The sequence below is a fragment of the Ochlerotatus camptorhynchus genome, unplaced genomic scaffold (genome assembly GCF_037179485.1).
Source record: "Ochlerotatus camptorhynchus isolate MF236.1 unplaced genomic scaffold, CSIRO-AGI_Acam_v1.1 ptg000383l, whole genome shotgun sequence".
NCBI classification, from domain to species: Eukaryota; Metazoa; Arthropoda; class Insecta; order Diptera; family Culicidae; genus Ochlerotatus; species Ochlerotatus camptorhynchus.
In genome coordinates this window covers 187,952-209,280 of record NW_027040870.1, presented here as the reverse complement: position 1 = coordinate 209,280, position 21,329 = coordinate 187,952, and the positions used below count along the sequence as shown (strand labels likewise).

General features: G+C 40.5%; 1 protein-coding gene across 1 annotated transcript in view; it reads right to left on the bottom strand.

The window, feature by feature from the left end:
* The window catches only part of LOC135710441 (prolyl 4-hydroxylase subunit alpha-1-like), a 58,040-nt gene that overhangs the window by 33,772 nt on the left and 2,939 nt on the right, over window positions 1–21,329 (bottom strand). Inside the window, exon 2 of the mRNA XM_065233013.1 lies at window positions 2,904–3,108. Within this exon, the coding sequence (XP_065089085.1) occupies window positions 2,904–3,108 (205 nt within the window). The remainder of the gene's footprint in view (window positions 1–2,903; window positions 3,109–21,329) is intronic.

The following is a 21,329-nucleotide window of genomic DNA, read 5'->3' as shown; positions in this document are numbered from 1 at the left end:
TCAGGATGGGTTTGAGTATGTAAGGTAGTGAGTGCTCATTTGATAATCAGATAGTAGATCAGAAATGGGACACTGCAGTGAACGGGTAGATGGACTCATAGGACAATACCGAATCTCTCGATTTGGGAGACGGCAGACGGGAGAAATAAACTTCCAAGCAATTCGTAAATGACGCAATTCCTTTGTAGTGCCTTCGGTAAGTATCTTCATCGTTTCAAACATGTAAGGTCACCACTCTGCCCGGGGTGTGGTAACGAGCAGCGAGAAGGAAACACATGGTCTTCGAATGCCCAAAATTTAGGTACTTGGTTAATTGTTTGCTAAGGGAAATTAATCAGATTTTTGCTCAAATTTTGCCATTTTGGACTTTGTAAAATTTTCTAAATTGCATATTTGAAATTTTTATAAAAATGGAAACGGCATTACTGATCGAAATGACATTCTAGCGTTTTGCGAATTTTTGTTTATATATTTTTTTAAATTAATTAAATAAATAATTAGTTTAATTTTTACATAAGCAATTAGAAATATTTCAACTGTTTATGTAAGATCAGAACATCCCTGTGTCGAGGATACAACTTTGTTATAAAAACTCGAACCTACTGTGAGCCACTGTAAATTTGCATACTTTCTGGAGGCGGCATGAAATGGGTTGCCAGACAAATGGTTAAGTGCATTTATTTTAATAGAGAACCTGATGTTTTGTAGATGTCAAGCTTTTGGAACTTTGTTATTGATTTGATACTGAAATAGCTGAGTTCGCTATTGAAACGATATTGCTGGAAAAAATTTCAGATAGTTTTTCTTGATATTTTACTTTTTATATCGTGGTAATGCTTATCATTTCTTGATTCAAGATCATAATTATGAAAGCAAAAGCTTCACTAAATCGTTAATCGAAGTGTCGTTAACTTCAGAACAGTTTTTTTTCTCTTATGGCTTTCTTTTTTTGACGTAGGATTACGTCTTTCGGCAACATATTGGGGGTACAATAAAAAAAAACCGTTAGAAAAGTGGTCAGGATTTGACCACTAATAACTCTGTCAATAGCGGATGGATATTAATTCTAAACATGTCAATCGATTGGAATGTCATCTATAAATCTGATAAAATGAACACTTTACCAATTTCAAAACGTCCCTTTTGAAAATTGCACGAATGTGCAACTTTTGCTACAATAATGAAAAAGTTAACCAATTGACTGCGAAAAGCGGTTTCGGTGCGTGGCGTTGTTGATTGTTCTACAGTACACAACGAAAGGCTACCCGCAAGCGCAATCGAAATAAGAATGCAGCCAAGTTATCAACGAAAGAGAGATTCGATGAAGATAATCGATCAATGTAGATTGGTTTATTTGAAAAGTGACGCGAGACTTGTCAATGTCATCAATCGGATGTCAGTTCTCATAAGTTTAAATCTAACATACCATGTATTTTCAAGGCAACATAGTGGGTGCAATTTCAAAAACCAAAGTCGGTCATTGCATGAAAGTGGCCAGATTTTAATTATTAATACGCCAATCGATAGGAAATTTTTCTACGAATCTGTTGAAACTAAGACTATACATTTTCAAAGGGTCACTATTGAAAATAGCACGAATGTGCAACTGTTGCTATGATAATTAAAATTATCAGCGATTGCCTTTTTGACGCAATAAAATTCTTCCCGTATGTTCTTAATAAGAGGGGTTTAAAATTTGCATTAAAGAAAGAATTCCACAGCATTGCTCTAAACTGGATTCCACGCTTTCAATCAACCCATTGGTCCTTTTCAAGACCACAAATGACTGATAATAGAGTTAACTAAAGACTTCAAATAAGACATTGTATCCAAGACATATCGTCCAGGATTGACTATATGGACACCGACATAACGAGTTAAGAAATCAATTTAATATTTACTATACTTTAACTGTGACATCAAAACTACCTTTCGTAATCCTCCGTCGTTTCTTGGATACAACCTCTTACTTTTTTTTTCTTTTACATGGCTTTCTCAGTCTAGGGAAATGCAAAACTAACTGTCTAGGTAGATTACCCTAGACTGAGAAAGCCATATAAAAGAAATCTCCATACGTACCAGTCGGAAAATATAATAAATCACTAAGATGGCTGATCTACACGGTAGCTTTTTAAAACAAATAGAAACAACACGACGCTGCACGCAATTTCAAGGACTATGCCACACATAATGTTAAACTATGCAAACTATCCAGCTCAACGTCAAAGGCAAGTACGATAATTTAATGTACTCGATGATCCGTTCATCGCTTGCAGCCAATTTCCGACAGCCCTACCTCATCAGCCATCACAATTCAACCGGACACTGGGACGCACCGAAGTTGGCCTCATGGAAGCCCTTGTATCTCCCTCCACAGTCGAGCCATTCCAGCCAGCGTTCAGCGGTCGTCCCAGCCCTGCGTGTGGGAGTAGTGCAGTGGTCTTCCAACTCGACAGCATAGGCAAGTCAACTTCTGTTATCGACTCAACGACTCCTGATCCGCTCATTGCTTCCAGCCAATATTCGCCTGCACCATCAAGGCATCCAAGTTGCTCAGATTCTAGGATGTATTGAAACTATACCTGCTCCTTCAGACTTGCTGCTGTATTATCAGAACGTCGGTGGTATCAACTGTGATGTCGACGATTTTCGCGTAGCTACCTCGGATCTTTGCTACGACATCATTATTCTCACGGAGACATGGTTGGATTCACGCACGCTCTCTCATCAGGTGTTCGGCGACGATTATGAAGTTTTCCGTTGCTCACTGTAAGCCGTATATTAATATCGACCAGCATGGTTTCATGGCTGGTCGCTCCACTGCCACCAACTTGCTGTGCCTTACTTCCTACATCTCTAACAGTATGTCGGATCATGCTCAGACGGATGTTATTTATACTGACTTATCACCGCATAACAATCGCTAAACTGGACAGGCTTGGTATCCACAGCTGCCTTTTGCAATGGTTTCAGTCGTACCTTAGCGATCGCTATCTTACTGTTGTCATTGGTGATCACCAGTCCCGTACGTTCACTGCCACATCTGGCATACCTCAGGGTAGTCACCTGGGACCGCTGATTTTCCTGATTTATTTCAACGACGTGAATCTGGTAATTGAGAAACCACGATTATCTTACGCAGATGACCTTAAACTGTACCTCCGAATTCACTCAATTGAAGACTGTTGCTTCCTTCAACGTCAGCTGAATGCTTTTGCTGATTGGTGTATTCTGAATCGTATGGAGGTTAACCCGTCCAAATGCTCGGTTATCTCTTTTTCGCGCAAGAAACAGCCAAATTGAGGACCTAGGTGTGATTCTAGATACAAAATTCTCTTTCAAGCAGCACATCTCGCACGCCGTCGACAAAGCTTCCAGAATTCTAGGGGTTATCTTCAGGATTGCCAAAGACTTCACGGATATCTACTGCCTTAAATCGTTGTACTGCTCCTTGTCTCGCTCCATATTAGAATACTGCTCGGTTGTCTGGACTCCTCACTACAACAACGGTGTCGAAAGAGTTGAGTCAGTTCAGCGACGGTTCCTGAGATATGCGCTACGTAAACTGCCGTGGACGGATCCCTTCCGATTGCCTAGCTACGAAAGTCGTTTGCAACTGATCCATCTGGAGCGCCTGTCGGTCCGAAGAGATACAGCAAGGGCATTGCTAATTGCGGATATTTTGCAAAGACGCACCGATTGCCCTGTCCTCCTTGAGCAAATTGACATCAATGTTCAACCCCGAGCCCTACGGAATAATTCAATGCTGCGCCTGCCCATACAGCGAACTAATTATAGCATGTTCGGTGCAATCTGTGGTTTACAGATACTCTTCAATAGGGTCTCCGCACTGTTTGATTTTGACCTGACTCGCCAGCTGCTTCGCCGGAGGCAGTGATGCAAAATTTCATGACACTCACGTGACACTCGTCTTCGCATCAACCGACTATCGCTGACAGATCGTTTTGTCACGCAGTGAGAGTTAGAGCCATGACAAACAACAATCACAAGTAATGGTCGCTGCTCACAAGCAAAACGTTACACTCGCTGCTGATGATGAAAAGCACAACGAAAACAGTGAAGACTTCTGCAGTACGATCATGAGAAAAAGCGAAACGACAGAAGAAAATGAAAACAATGCCTACGCATTCCAAGTTCGTCTCGGCAGGCGTGACTGTGTGAGTTACAAACAAAGCAGGCACCATGATACGGAAGCTGTTGGGTTAACTCACCAACACACTCACATAAGCAAGCAAAGCAGCAACTGCTTCAAAACGAGCACAGATGAGAGTCGTGATTGTCGGGAATGACCAGATCGGCGATGGATCACAACAGAAGACGACATTCATCAGTTGCTTTTTACTTCTTTCGTCAACTTGATGGATGGTCATGGAGAGAGCTTCGACGAGCACATTGATAGGAATGTACAAAGCGTTACTACCATCAGCTGTTTGGCGATAGTGATTGTGATAGGTCGCAACTCTGGCCGGAGGTTTAGTTCGTTTGTTTCTAGATCAGTTTAGTTTGTTTAGTAATGTTCCTTTTTTTACGAGATGACTATCTATGTACTTATTGATGTTTTGTTTGAGTACTTTTCATGTTTAGTTTAAGTTACATCATTGGGGCAAATAACGCCTGTTGATGTTCAGTCATATAAATAAATTATAAATTATGAACGTAAGGAAGGATTTTCAATTACAATTTCGGAGGAATGGTGGTTTTCCCGCGCACATCGTCAATACATTGAAGTGCGTATACCCACTACTCGAAGACAACAACCCCTATATTCCGCATTTAGAAAAGATCATAGGTCGGTTCAAGAAATCAGTGCTTAACATCGAGCTCAAGCATACGTTCCACAAGATCAAGACGTCCAAACAAGCAATGTTTCTAGCACAACGAAACATCGAGACCATAACCAGTTCGTCTCTCATGTCAGAGTTTGTCGATACACAACTCAGAGCTTACACGTCTCACAAAACTCAAACGGAACGTACTACACGTAACAAGCTTGATCACCTTCTTGCCAGTTCTCAATCGCAGAACGATGCCACCCCAATTTTCAACGAAAAAGCGATAAAGAATGCCACTGACGTAGCTCTGCCAACCGAAATGGAAACATTACTCAGATTAGGTCCGAAATTCACACTCCCAATACAGAGGATCGGACCGAACACTGCCCAAGTAACCAAAAGTTCTGATAAAAGGCTATTTATGGCTTAAGCACCTTGGTTGAAGGTGGTCTATAGAATTCTAAGCAGCCTCATTTTTAAGTCGTTATAAGAACTTGAAAGTTCCGGTACCATAATTGAAGAGCATTGTAAGCAGCCTCTGGTGGAACTTGAACGGAACTTTTAGAAAATAAATTAAAAAAGGTTTTTGTCCTCTACATCCAATTCTATACTTAAGTTCGCACTTTTATGAAAGTTATTTCTATAGGCAGGTATTAATGTGTATTGATTTATCAGCATAAGTATTAGTAATGGAGCTGGTTGAAGAATTAAACCCAGTCTTTCTGCGTGAGAGTCTCAGCACGAACCACTACGTCATCTGAAATATATTAAAGTGATCTGTTGTCCCACCTATTGTTGGAGTTTTCTGAGCCAGCTGACTGACTTGAGTACGAAACACAACACCTTGATGAATTTAAATTGGTATGGTATTCCATCACACTTGTGGCGCAGTGGTTAGGAATCGTAGATCACATGCCGATTACAAGGGTTCGAATCCAGGAAATCACTTTTAAATTCATTTTTTATTTTTGGATGGAATGTTGCATAAATATAAGAATTATGACTTATTCGGGCAACTGATTATTTCATATTTACGTACATTAAATTTTGTTACAAAAAAAGATTTGTGCGGATTGCTTCATGTGACTTGAAAGTTCTGTCGGAACATTATTTGAACTTTATGGAACTTAAAAGTTCTGTCGGAACTTTATTTGAAATTTATGGAACTTGGAAGTGTTGAATGCGGAACTTTTGGTTACTTGGGTGTTTATCACCTCATTGCGGATGTGGAATCCATCTACGGTCTAACCCGGATAGGAAGGTACAGGTTAGAAATAGGTGTCTGATCGGTACACGCACCCAGAATTGATCATTTTGTCAAGCTTCTGCATTCATGTTCCATCAGATGTCACTGCTGTTGTTTGCGGTGACATCTATCGGAAACTACTCATAATCTGTTTTCCGTTAATTGTTCACAGATGACACTGCAGTGCAAAACATGTCTGGTACCTCTATATATGCATTTAGATTAACATTCGAAGTCCCTCCTTTTTTACACATTCTGCCCACAAAATAGCTCACCCCTCACAGAATTTCCAGCCGAATTTTATGTATGGGGCGGGGCATAAAGTATCTTTTACGCAGAATATGTAAGAAAGGAGGGATTTCAAATGTTAAAGTAAATGCATATATAGAGGTGCCAGACATGTTTTGTGGTGTCAGGTACTCTATTTTGTAATCTGTGAAAGGGAAATCACAAATCGAGTGTCAACAAAATACATGGCATGTTGAGTGATTGAGGTAGTGAGAGCAAATTTTCTCTCTCAAATTTGAATTTGTTGGCTCTCTGGGAACTGGTAGTAAAGCAGGTAAAACTGTATGGGGAAAAATCATTTTTAATTAATTGTAGCTTGTTTAACAATAACTTCCGGGAAAAAAACTGAATGACAAAGTCCCTGATTAATTTCTTTTGGTTTTCGTTCACTTTTTTCACCTGAATATGCACCGAAAGCGAATTATTCCCACTTCTCTCAATGTATGTATGGGGATTTTTATCACTTCCTACCAGCGGGACAGCGCCATCTCTGTGGAAAATGGTCAAACAAAATGATTAATTACTTATCACGACTACAAGCTCACGCACAAAAAATCCCACTAATCCAGTTCTGCACCAGTGTTGTCTCCATAACCAAAAAGTTCTTAGCCAAACTGTGTGTCCTCGAGTTTGACAAGGGAAAGAGAACGGTGGTAATGCGACGTCAAGAATATGATACGAAAATGATGGAAATACTAGACAATTCGACGTACAAAGTGCTGAAAAGGGATCCAACCAACACCCTTCAGCAGACCACCAACACCATGGCTAAACGATTAGCAGATCTGAAGCTGATCGATCGATGCACCTGTAGGACACTCCAAACACAAACATCTACCTACACACGGATTTATGGACAACCTAAAGCACATAAACCAAACCTCCCGTTGCGCCCTGTTGTTCCAAACATAACTGCTCCAACATATCAGCTCTCCAAGCTCGTAGCAGGAATACTACAAAGCTCGTTCAAAAGCGCATACAATATCAAGGATATTTTCACGTTTGCAACCTATGTACATCAACTATGTTACACTGCTACCGGATCATGTACTCTTATCTTTCGATGTAATATTGCTTTTTACAAACATTCCGAAAGATTTGGTTATACGCAGCATGGACAGACATCAAAGAAGGAACAAATATCAACCTACATATGCTCCTGGAAATGACAGATTTATGCCTTAACAACAGTTATTTTCAAATTAACTAGAAACAAATACTACCAACAGATGTTTGGAACCACTATGGATATTCCACTATCACCCATTCTTGCAGATTATGTAATGGAAGGCTTACTGGATGTGGTAATCGGAAAGTTAAACTTTCTCATACCAGTGTTCCTCACTCTATCCAAATCTGAGGTGCTAAACATACTTACGGCCTTCAACCAGTACAACCCACACCTACAATTCACAATCATTCCGTCTCGAGCACTGAGCCGGTTTACACGGTCCCGGTCTCGTCACAAGACATTCAGTACTGATTGTGATTTTTTTTTTTCGTATCACAGTGCAGTGTCCAGGTGATTAGCGCGCGTGTATCGGAAGCACCGGAATTCAGCGAGGCCGTTTATTTCGTGTGTTCACCTCTAAACTTGTGAAAGGTCATCATCACCATCATCGTCATTAATGTTGACCTCACCATCTGCAGCCGGGGCCTCATAGCCTAGTCAGTAAAGGCACGGTATTACCAAGCCGGAGGTGGCGGGTTCGATTCCCAGTCCGGTCGAGGGAATCTTTCGGGTTGGAAATTTGCTCGACTTCCATGGGCATAAGCGTATCTTTGTGCTTGCCACACAATATACAAATTCATGCATTTATATTGGCATCGGAAGCTCTCAATTAATAACTGTGGGAGTGCATTTAGTAGAACACTAAGTTGAGAGCACGCAATATGCACTGAGCAATAAGCTTGAAATGCGAATAATAAGAAGAAGAAGATCTGCAGCCGCACACAAGCAGCAGCCTGTATCAGCTGATGCGGTTATTGACTTAAGTAGGGGAAATGACGGCTTCGGCATGCCAGACTATTTTCGGCAACCCAAATTGAAACACTATTTTAACTGGATTTTCTTACGAAAACACTTTGCTGAATGCATGCAAACGATTCTTTATGCTTTCAGCTTCAATTTGACTATATTTTTACCACTGAGAAAAAGCAATCTAGCAAGGTTTTCTTGAAATGAAGCACACGCACTACAAATTGTAGCTGATTTCGAGTTGCCAATAATAGAACAGCAGATTTACATGCAGTTCAAATGGAACGGTTGCCGAAGAAAAACTGGTTGCCGACAATACTCGCTCTCACTAGAGAAGATTGGAGCTTTGTAAAAGCGTTTCAAAACAGTTTTTGACTATTCTTTCGACTGAAATTGTTAGAGCAGCTGGCAGCAATAGATTGTAAACAAACCAATACTGCATATGTGTGCGTTCCTTAGAGAAAAAGGCTATAGAAAGAAGGTCGCTGCTTAGGTTGCCGAGAATACGTAAATTCCCCTATAATATAATAGCTTTTTTTTATTGCTTCGCTATTGTATTTAGAGCAAAATTCTGTTTCGAGTCTAACACGTCAACGTGTGCTCGTTTTGTATTCAACCGATAAGGGAGAATCGTGTACAGTGAGACAACCTTGATCAAGTAATTATAAGTTTATTATTATTACACTGAAGTCTTTTTTTACACGGTTTTTTTTTACACGGTTTTTTGAAACAACGCGGTTTTTTTTTACACGGTTTTTTTTTACGCGGTACGTATCCCCCGTGTAAAAAAAGACTTGAGTGTATTATTATTTTTTTGTATATTGTTGATTTGATTGTACACAACAAAATTTTACCATGGGTTGTCTTTTTTCGGTCCAAAAATAAACCTTTGAAAACTCTCGACATTACGAGAGATTTGCTGTGTAAGTATCCGGGAATCTTGGTACATAAGGAAACATTCAACAAACTGCGTGTAGAAACACCGAATTATGATGTGGCAAATAAAATTGCTGACCACGAGCTTTTTAGTGTTGAGTATAACATCTACATCCCTTCTCGAGATGTGGAGATAGAAGGCGTGGTCTCCGACGCGAGTCTGACTGTCGAGAACTTGAAACGTGCCTCGGAAAGTTTTAAAAACTCCACATTCGCTACCGCGCTAGTGAAGATACTGGATGTAAGGCAATTGCATTCAGCATCTTTGCTAGACGGTAAAAAAGTTTATCGGCATTCAGACTCGTTTCGGGTGACTTTCGCAGGTTCAGTTCTCCCAAACTTTGTTAAAATTGATGGTGCTTTTTTCCGGTGCGGCTGTTTGTACAGAGGGTATACAATTGTACCAACTGCAAAAGGCTGGGACACTCGGCCAGCCATTGCGACAAATGTGGTGAAAACCACAAAGAGGATTCTTGCCACAAAGAATCAGTAAAATGCGCTTATTGTGGCGAGAATCCTCATCCCTTGCAGGAGTGCCTGATGTACAAACAGCACTCCGATAAAGTGCAGCGTTCAATCTCTGGACGCTCCAAGCAGTCATATGCACAAATGGTCAAGGCTGCATCAGCCGTCCAGGATGCAAACCAATTTTCGATTTTGTCAGCTGAAGAATCGGACTCTGACTTATCCGATGAGGGTGATTCTATGGTGGTACACGCACCTTCAAAAATGGACGGATCCTCATAAAGAAAATGTCCTTCCCCAAAAGTGCACCGTAAAAAATCTTAAGTCACCTCCAGAATATTGCCAAATTTCCAGGGTAATGGGGATGAAAAAACGAAACCGAAGGCTCCTGCTGATCCAGTCTCTAGATGCAGCAAGAATTTTTCGCCATTACCCAAAAAAGACAATAAAAATAAAAAAGCTGCTCCTCAAACTTCTCAAAAGAAATCTAACTCCGAACGAGGTTTGCTAGCTTTTTCGGACATTGTGGAATTCATATTAAATATGTTCAACATACAAGACCCTCTTAGAAGCTTAGTTTCTGCCTTGCTTCCAACATTAGAATCATATATTAAGCAACTGACTGTTTCATGGTCCCTCCTTGCATCAATCATATCTTTCGATGGATAATTCGTCGAACGAGGTTGAAGATATGATCCATTGAATTCCTGTCAGAAAATCTGCACAGATATGGACTTTTTGGAATTTTAGATAATTTATTGTACTATTTGCTGTCAGAAAAGCAAATGAACTTTTCCTTTGGACAACTAATAACTTCCAGAATTAGCTACAAGGGCCTGCCCCAAGGCTCATGTCTCAGCCCTCTTCTTTATAACTTTTATGTCAAAGATATCGACAACTGTTTGGCAGAACAATGCACGCTAAGACAACTTGCAGATGACGGTGTGGTTTCCGTAAGAGGTCCACATGCCGTGGACTTGCAAGGACCATTGAAAAGTTCCTTAGATAACTTGTCGTGTTGGGCTAGGAATCTAGGTATCGAATTCTTGCCGCAGAAAACTCAACTGGTCGTGTTTACTCGAAAGCGGTACCCAGCCCAAACGCATCTTAATCTTTTGGGCAGAAACATTACTCAATCATTGTCTTTCAAGTACCCTGGGGTCTGGTTTGATTCAAAGTGCACTTGGCATACCCATATTACGTATTTGAAGCAAAAATGTCAACAGAGGATCAACTTTATCCGCTCAATTTGCGGCACATGGTGGGATGCTCATGCGGGAGACCTCATATTGCTTTATAAAACAACTATTCTCTCCGTTCTAGAGTACGGCTCTTTCTGCTTTCTCTCGGCAAGAAAATGTCACCTAATAAAATTGAAACGAATTCAATATCGTTGTCTGCGTATTGCTCTCGGCTGTATGCACTCAACGCATAACATGAGTCTCGAGGTTCTGGCAGGAGTAACACCCCTCCAGAACCGTTTCTGGGAGCTCTCTCTCAGAATACTAATCAAATGCGGAGTAACGAACACACTTATAATTGCAAATTTTTAAGAAATTCTTGGACTGAACACACAATCTCGATTTATGAGAATCTATCACCACTACATATCGTCAGATATGTGCCTTCCTTGTTACACTTCAGACCGTGCTCACTTCACCAATCGCACTTCCTTAATTGAATGTGATCTGACCATGAAACAAGCAACTCATGGGATTCCCGATCAACTTCGACCTATTATTATCCCGCGTATTTTTACTGAAAACTACCAACACGTCAATTGCGTGAAAAGATATTTTACAGACGGGTCTCGTCTCAGTGGATCCACTGGTTTCGGTGTCTTCAGGAACTCCACGAACCTTTTTCCGTTTTTGTTGCTGAGCTGGCAGCAATCAACTTCGCATTGGGGATGATTTCCATTATGCCCGCAGACCATTACTTCATCTTCTCGGATAGTCTCAGTTCGATCGAGGCTATTCGGTCGATGAAACAAGGTAGACACTCATCTTAATTCCTTTCAAAGGTAAGGGAGCAGATGAATGTGCTGGTCGAAAGATCATATATGATTACCTTTGTATGGGTCCCCTCACATTGCTCAATTCCAGGCAATGAGCAGGTGGACTCTCTCGCAAAGGTGGGCGAATTTTATGACAGGTAAATTTCACACGATGAATTTTACCATTTAGTGCGTCAGAGTACCCTTTCGAGTTGGCAAACCGATTGGGACAATGGAAATTTTGGACGGTGGTTACATTCAATTATTCCTAATGTTTCTTCGAGAGCGTGGTTTAAAGGCTTGGACTTAAGTCGTGACTTCATTCGCGTGATGCGTAGACTTATGTCCAACCACTACTCGCTAGATGCTCATCTCAATAGAATAAACCTCGTGGACAGCAACATCTGTCGGTGTGGAAACGGTTACGACGACATCGATCACGCAGTTTGGCAATGTACGGATAATGACGCCGCCAGAGAGCGACTTTTGAATACCCTCGAGGCCCAAGGAAGACAACCCTATGTTCCTATCAGAGACGTGTTGGGCAGTGCTGCACAATTTCGACAATACACGGTGATACTCAAAATTCTGCTTTGGTCACTCGTTTGAGCTAACAGTCATCGTCAAGGCAAACCATGTCAATTGTCAGTGGCATTTTTGTCAGTGACGAACATGTGCTGATTTGTTTATTAGCTAAATTTAAAATGAAATTAAATGGCTTGAGGAAAACAATTACATGGAGCCATTGAAGTGAACAAGCATCTACGGCCTGAACAGCTTGGATAACAATAATGTGTCTCAGAATGCAAGAAATTACCCTTTCTGTTACCAGGTGAATCTTTGTCATTGACGAAAAAATGAATGAGATTTTGACAAAGATTTTTTTGAGGATCAAGTCTATCATTGACTATGTGAAAAACAATTTTGTCAATATCGCGCAAAAGTCTGTCAATGACAATGACAAATCTCAGCACTGGTGTTGGGAACTCGCGATATCTGCTATATGCAGTCAGTTTATGTGTTTTCTTCAAATGTCTAGTATAAGAATTTAATTCCTTTGTCTTTTGTCTCTCGTTAATAGTTTTTTTTTTCTTGTCCTCCCGTCTCGATGAGTCTCATCGTCGCCCACTGGTCACCATAGCCGGTCGAACTCCAGAAGAAACTATAACCGCACTACCGTTCATACTGGCGACAACGCTCTGATGAGACAACGAAACCTTACCCCCAAGCTCCTCCGCTGCACAGTGTTGCTTTTTGCCGTTTTCGTGCGCTTTTTTAATAGCTTCTCAAACATTGATTTGAGGGGTATAGTTTGTTCAAAGATGTTTTTGCATATGTTATTCCGCTTCTTTTGATGTAGACGGTTTGGTGATTAATCCACCTAGAAGTGAGATCAAAAAATATTTTTTATCTGATTCAATAAAGTTGCAGCAAATGTTATTTTAAGCAACTTTGCTGACCACTCAAAATTTCTAGCTCTTATAAATTGCGGGATATGTATCATTTTTCGTTAAAAGCCCCTTTAAATCATGTTTTTTAGTATAACTGATTTTCTAGGCAACCTACAATTTTGGTTTCTTCTACAATTATATTTTGCATGTTTAAACACATGCTTTTGCTGAACTTTGTAATCAATTAGCTCTAGAAACAAAAAAAAATATATTTAAATAATCGATATGTTTAGGGGTATTTGCTCCTCAAATAACTATTTCCGGCGCAAATTGGCACAACATTCTACGAAGGATTCTGAATATTTACTTATTTTACTGCCGAAAAGTTATAAAAACGTGTGGCAGCACGCGATCTTTTAGGTGTTTTTTAATACCTAAAAAACTCCTGCAAATGTCTAATTTTTGAATACATATTTTAATTTTAAGAGATAGCATGTTACAATACTCAGAAAAAATATGTATTTTTGTACGGCAAACAGCTTTGTAGAATATGTTAAATATATTGAAAATCTACGAAAAAAGCTAACTTCAAAACAATTATTTGAAGTAGGAATAAATTTAACTTTATCTTGAGTAAACAAATTTATGCGTTTTATTTATAGTAAGCTGTCAAATTCTATAATAGTAGAAACGGAAGAAGTGAACTGCTGAAAACCGTTCAAAATGGCGGAATCATCAACTCCAGGTGTGCGTATTTGATTACACATTATTAAGGTATTAATCAAGTAGCAGCTGTCATCCACAACTGAAATTTTATATACCGTAAAACGGGGTAACATTGATAGTTTTTTTTAAGTATATTCTAAATAATAGGTACAGCAATGAATGTTTTTCAAATTTTATATTTTTAAAACAAGTACTGAGGATCCAAGAGTCATTTAGTCAGTAATATAATTAAAGGAAATTAAAGCATTTGTACTATTTTTTTAGTTTTGTGACCGAACTTCAATTTTTTTTTGATTTGGGGTTACTTTGATAATGCTCGATGAATGTAGAAAAATATTGTTGACACTCAAACAGTTTAGTTCTTTAAATATGAAACTTTGAATGAGAATATAAACAGAAAACATCATAAGCAATAAGAATACCACATTGAATTTGTGATGGCTATATCGGAAATACATTTCAAAAGTGATGGTTTGAGTGCTTTTTCAAACAGGCGAAAGACACTAAAAATGTTTTTTAATATGTTTGTTAAATATGTAAAACTATATACAATATCAACGGAAATACCCTAAGCTACAATATGGAACCAATGTTTCTAATTTGGAAAAAGCGCAACGAGTAAATTTAGTCTTTATATTATACTATCAATGTTACCCGCATTATCAAAGATACCCCGTTTTACGGTACCTGCTAATCTATTTGATTTCATCGTACTTCTAAAGCACAACCTTTTGGCTGTATCCCATTTTTTAGGACATAAGTAAATAAATGAGCTAGTTATGATTTCATTTAATGAGGATCCTGCCTTGAACATGGGAAAAATTACATAAAAATATTACTGTGCCATCGGCGTGAAGTAATTCAAGAAGAAATAAAAATATTAAATACAATTGATTTTCCACCAGAAAAGCTCAAAACTACCACTCAGTCATCTGGTCATATCTCAAAAACTGTAATTCCAAATCATTTTCCCTTGGAAGCACATCTAGTAGAAGAGTTCTTCAAAGTTTGGTGAAAATTTCAACCTAAAATATTAAGAAATAAAAAATCAACCCCCCCCCCCCCCCATGCTGAAAATAGGCCATTTTTTGACAAATCCCATACTTGTCGGTAACCAGTCTGTTTACTGTAGTTACGATAGCAAAAAAAACAGTGGTTACACCTTTTAGAATTTACATTAAAACCTTTAAATTGGCGTTTAAAGCTCACGAATAGCTTATTTGGTTGTGGAGGCCAAGTTCGGCTCAAATCGATGACATCGACCACAATTTTTTTTTTAATGCTGTACCCACTACAGCTGGAATGACCCTTATGCTATGATACTTATACCTAATGACCCGTCACCCTTTAACATGCGGGGTACAATCTTCAATTAATCCAGCCAGGCAGTGCATGAAGCTGCAACGTGAAATGGAAAAATTTGGATTGAAGGTGAATACGTTGAGGACTTAGTATCTGGGGCCTCTCTTAGCTCGGTCGCTGGAGGGGGCTGGGTTCGATTCACGGTCCGGTCTAGGAATTTTTCGGGTATGAAAATGTCTTCCCTGGGCAAAGAGTATGATTGAACATGCCATACACTGCCGCTCATAGCAAGTAGGTCACATATGCGCTTTTGTCAAAACTGATATTTTTAGTGGAGATGGTAGCTAATCACCCATAGTTTGATAATACTGGATGAACTCAACAACTTTGTTGTGGAAAAATATCCAAACGGGTTGTCCTTTACATAAGAAGAAAGGTGCAAACTTAAAACGTGTTTTTCTCGGCTTGCTGATTTATGATATGGGACGGACTTGCCATGAGCTAAAAATGGTACAGGCATCGAAAGCTCTCAGTTAATAACTGCGGAAGTGCATCTAGAACACAAAGTTGAGAGCACGCAATAAGCTGATATGCGATAAGCAATAAGCTTGAAATGCGAGGAATAATAAGATAAAGTATCTGTTAACTGGATGAACCGAGCGCGATAGGGCTCGCATAGGCAGAAGCGTGACAATCGACGGAGATGAGTTCGAGGTGGTGGATGAATTAGTGTACCTCGGATAATTGGTGACGTCGGATAACAACTGCAGTAGAAAAATTCGGAGACGCATTATTTGCGGAAGTCGCGCTTTCTACGGACTTCACAAGACCTTGAGGTCTGGTAAACTTCACCCCCGTACTAAGTATACTCGAGGAAGTTTTTTAACGACGCATCTTTAGTGTGTAATATGAAAACGCTGTAAGAATGAACCTCGAGTTGATGACCCCAGTATCTAGAAAGTTGCTAAAGATGTAAGAGTACAATGGACGGGACACGTCCCAAAAAAAGCCGGACAACCATTCCGCAAAAATGGTGTAATACTGTACGTTGTTTGGGAAGCGTGACTCAGGCTAGTCCGACCACGTTTTGATCAGTATATTATACTCGGATTGGAAAGTGGAATGTTTACCTTTCGTTGTAAAAAGGTCAAAAAAATACAATCATCAGAGAAATTCGATCCTTCAAATGCTTATTCGGTTTACTCATCGAGGACTACACATATTCTAACACGCAAATTCCATTTTACATCACATCAAATCAAGCTTCAATCAACTACCTACGCACATTGACATCAAATCACTATTTGATTTGTCCATCCAGGTCAATTAACAACGAAACTAGCATTTCAAATATTGGGCTAAAAAATAACATCAAAAGTCGCTTTTGATTGACGGCTACATAATTTCGAGCAATTAAGTTGATTTCGCTATCACGCTCCAGTTTGATTTCTGCTGTTTTATTTTCAAACCAGTACTGTACACCGCGGTCCATACGAGTTTTGATTTTTTTTTTTAGCAGGTGCCTCTACCCTGGCATAAAGTGTAAAATCGTCGTCGGAAAAATTGTAGCCGTGAAAAAAACTGCCATCCAAAAATTAAATTGAAGTTTTTATGTACACGACATTTTCCCACCCTCCTCTGTGGCATGCAATCGGTTGTTAGCTAGCGAACAGGATTCGAACTTACCCTAATATTTGGATCCTGCGAGTGCATGAAACCTGCTCACGCCATGTAGGTAGAACCTGGCCGTCCTGTGCGATGACCTGTTTTTTGCGTTCATTTTAGAACAATTAAATGCATGAATGGGTGCCAAAACCTTTGTTTGTTTTGGTTAGTTTCCGTAATTATCTAATTCGCGTTTGATGGGTCCTGTCAATCAATGTGATGGGCTCGCTCGTTCGCGTGGTGTTCGAGCGATCAATTACAATAGATGTGTGCTGCCAATTTGGCAGTCGCGTTTTCGTGAACGCAATATCTCATGCGATTTCAAGCCCGGTGAATTGATTGCTTTGCTGGCCTTGAGTACCTATTTGTATCCCTGCTCGGATATAGAGTGTATGTCTGTGTGTACGTACAAATTGCACTTGCTGGCAGATGTTTTCGTGAAGCTCCGGCATCGTTCCGCAAAATGACCATCGTTTTGCATAAAATCTTTCGCTTGTCCTCGTCCCACAATATGGCAAGAAAAATGTCAGTCCTACGGTGCTTTTCCTCACCTGATCTGTTCGTGCTACGCAGAGGCATAAGCTATAGGGCGCCTTGTTAATACTCTGCATCCCCGTCGATATCATACTTGGCCACCGGAGGGAGTATCGGCAGTCAGGGTTTGAGAATCCATGTTTGACATGATCATTTTGATCCTTGATTTGAACCACTGTTAATTGAAAGTTCTTCGAGTGTTGTATTGTTTGCCTTGATCAACTGTTGGTTCTCCAACAGACGAAAGATGTTTGCGATCGAAAATATCAAACCCTGCATGCTTCCAGCAAGGTATGAGCCATGTTAAACTTGGCGTGCTTTGTGGACCCACTCGCAGCAAGTGCAAGGAAAGGGTGCGATAAAAATACACTGCATCTTGTAGCTGTTCAAATCTGATTTATATTTATTGATAGCGACTGCCTGTTTGACTGTGCCAAGACGAGTCACTCGCTGGCTGAAAGAAAGTTATAAATAAGAAGAAACCGTGGAAAAAGTGCATGTTTATCCCTCGCATCTGGTGCCACACCGACAAATGCGATGGAAAGCACCGAGGCATCAGCAGTGACGACGACGACGACGACGACGAAAGCTTAGACTACGGCAAAGTGGATTTGGGATAAAAAGTGTATCAATTTATATCATTCTGAAATACAAAGTTATTTTATCGATCAACAACGCTAACGCTGTTGTTGTTGCCTGTGATACAGTATGTAAAGTAGAGACGAGACAAACAAATAAGACTTCTTCTGGGGTGACTGATTGGATTGAAAACCATAGAGCTTTGATTTCCACTTCTCATTCCCGTGTCTGAACATGAATGGTCTGCTGATTGGAGTAAATGTTTCCTGTATGAGTGCAAATGTGCTAATTTTCTTTTTCTACTGGAGTCTGGAGCATTGCTCGTAGGTAAAGGGTCAAATATATTTATTAACATTCAATCAACGTGTTTGTTACCTCACTGAAAATATATTGATGAAACAAATTTTTTGTTAATTGTGCGAAACATTCGTATTCCATGTCAATAGGTTCAATGCCAACATTACGCATGATACAAGAACGGTATATCGTACGGACGTATGTAATGCATACGAAAATAATTCGTGCAACAATTTGTGCACCTACGAAAAACATTCGTGCATACAAGCTATTGCATGCGCGACATTCGTGAATATTACGAAACTATTATTTGATTTTAAGAACTGGATTCGTTTGTGGTAGAGGCGAACCAGCCTCAGGCTGAAAGCCTCCTAAATAAAGATAAATCAATCAATCTTTTTTTTTTATTTCCTTTATTTGAGGGATTTTTAGCCATAGGCTAGTTCATATCTTAAATCAATCAATCGTTTGTGGTCTTCTTCTTCTTCTTCTTCTTCTTCTTCTTCTTCTTCTTCTTCTTCTTCTTCTTCTTCTTCTTCGCATTTCAAGTTTATTGCTTATCGCATATTAGCCTATTGCGTGCTCTCAACTTAGTGTTCTAGATGCACTTCCACAGTTATTAATTGAGAGCTTTTGATGCCTGTAGCATTTCTGCATTAGTATAATTGTTTTTTTTTTATACCCTGGGGAATTTGCTCCCAGACACCTGAGAAGATAACTCAGGGTGTGGGGATGGGAGAAGTAGCTCTCCCGACCCACTAAACCTTACCCTGTGTTCTAGGCCCTTGCCCTCCCCGGAACCGCCCGAAAGCATTACGTCATGGGAGGGGGCCGGTTGCGCTATGGCGCATCACTAGGTGTTGTGTCCGACGTGACACTCGCTACTGCACAGTGATCAGCTGTGCAGGGCCTTCCTCTTGTTGTTCGCTGTTCGTTGTTCGCCTGGGTTCTAGAGCAGACGTGATAGCCAGCCAACTGTCCAGGGCAGCTCAGGACAGATGTGACCGCTTACCAGCTGCGTGTGCTAAGCACTCTAAGAACCCGGTGTCACTCCTGCCTTTGCACAACGAGGGTTTGTGCAGGGCCAACCCGAAAAATTCCTAGACCGGACCGGAAATTGAACCCATACACCTCCAGCATGGTCTTGCTTTGTAGCTGCGCCTTTACCGACTGAGCTAAGGGAGGCCCGTTTGTGGTACAGTATGAAAATGACAGTCAGTAGAACTTCTTATTATTTGTGAGTAAGATATTTAATATCGTTTATAGATTTGTGAGAGACCATCATGTCGGATTGCGACTGTGACTGTGACTGTGACTGTGACTGTGACTGTGACTGTGACTGTGACTGTGACTGTGACTGTGACTGTGACTGTGACTGTGACTGTGACTGTGACTGTGACTGTGACTGTGACTGTGATTGTGACTCCGGCATCGAGCATCATCTACATACATACATACACAGCACCTGCAGTGTAATAAAAAGTAAAAGGGTCTGTGCCTAGGGGCACGAACGGAAGCTTGACGTAGGACCGCTAGTGTGTTACCGTTTTGGTTCCTGTACCCTATTGGTTCACTTCGAGCGAGAAAAATCAGGAGATAGCGAGAGCGAGGAATAGGGTATATGTGTGTTCATTGTGAATTCAATGTGTATGTCAGTTTCTTGTATGCAATATTGTCTTGTTTTGAATGTAAGTAAATATGTACTCCCAAACCAACGGTCCAATTAAAAATTGTAACCCAGTCACACCAACAATACATAACACATAACACATAACGGGAAGGAGTAAGGATGAAGGTGGGCGTTGGAAACAGGAGAAGGATATGGACAAGGGGTGGTGGAAAAGTGGGAGGGAGGTGGAAATGGGCTTAGGTCAAGGGGGAAGCTACTGGGTTAAACTGAAGAGAAGGTTCTCTTTCACTTCAGCCATTGCGCGAGATAGTTCGATCTGCCAAGTTTGCTTTAAGTTGTGAAAAAAAATAGTGAAGAGTTACCAACAAATACCGGCTAATACCACCGAATACGGAGTCAGGTAGGACCCCATCAATAACCCGGTAGCGGAATTCCCAGCCCTAAGACCACCTCTCATATTCCCTTTAGGACCCATTAATTACGGGCTAAAACCACGAGGGCGTCCGTTAATACGCCAACACCCGTGTAGCAAGCGTCCATCGGTTATATACCGACGACCACTGGGAGACCACCGTCGATCACCCGATCGAGTTCCAGTACAACATCCGTCGTGCCACACGGTGACAACCGTCGAGTACTGGCATCCACCGTGAGCAGTCCGTTCATCCGCCGCCGAAAAACCCCACCCGCTGCAGAATCCCGTCATCGCTGGCCAGCACTACACACACATACACACTACAGACACCTAAATCGTAAGTAATAAAAGAGTAAAAGTGATAAAAAGGTGTTTTGTTCTTTTGATCAGTGCCGACAAGCCAGGAGCCGACCTTGAAGCTCCAGGGTTTCAAGCTCGAGCTAGCCAACAAAAGAGGCGAGTGTAGCCCACCCCAGACGATCTCCGTGGCTAGACCAGAGGTTAGGGGAATCCCTTTTAACTAGCCCATCTGGGTAGCCATTAACAAGTGGACGGAACAAATTTGTTGGTCATTTAAATAGTTCTTAACTCTTTCCGTTTTTGAATTGGGCCGGTTGTTTTACAAATGGTGGCCACACCAGTGCAAGTCGATGTCGACCGGATGTCGACCGGTGACGGCGGCCTAGTCATGCTGCCTATTGCGGGAAGCTTTTCCTCCGGTCGATGTGGGTACTTTTGTCGTCGTCCGTCGTCTTCGAATTGGTGTAATGCGTACTGTTGCTTTCGAGCAAATGACGAAGAAAACGATTTGGCAAGCGTTTTTACTATCACTGTCTGTTTTTTTTTTGCTTAAATATTGTTTATTTCTTTTGAATGTTGATGTTTACAATAGTCTTACAGTTCAAGTGGTTTAGCCTAGTTGCTGTTCATCTTTGATTTTTTCATGTAATTAATTATTTTTAACATTTTCACTTTTATGCTTATGTGTAATTTGTGAGTTCTGTAACCTGTTTTCTATAGGTTTTCTTATAACTAATTTAAAAATAATAACTTAAAATTACTATTTACACATTTTTATGCACATATTT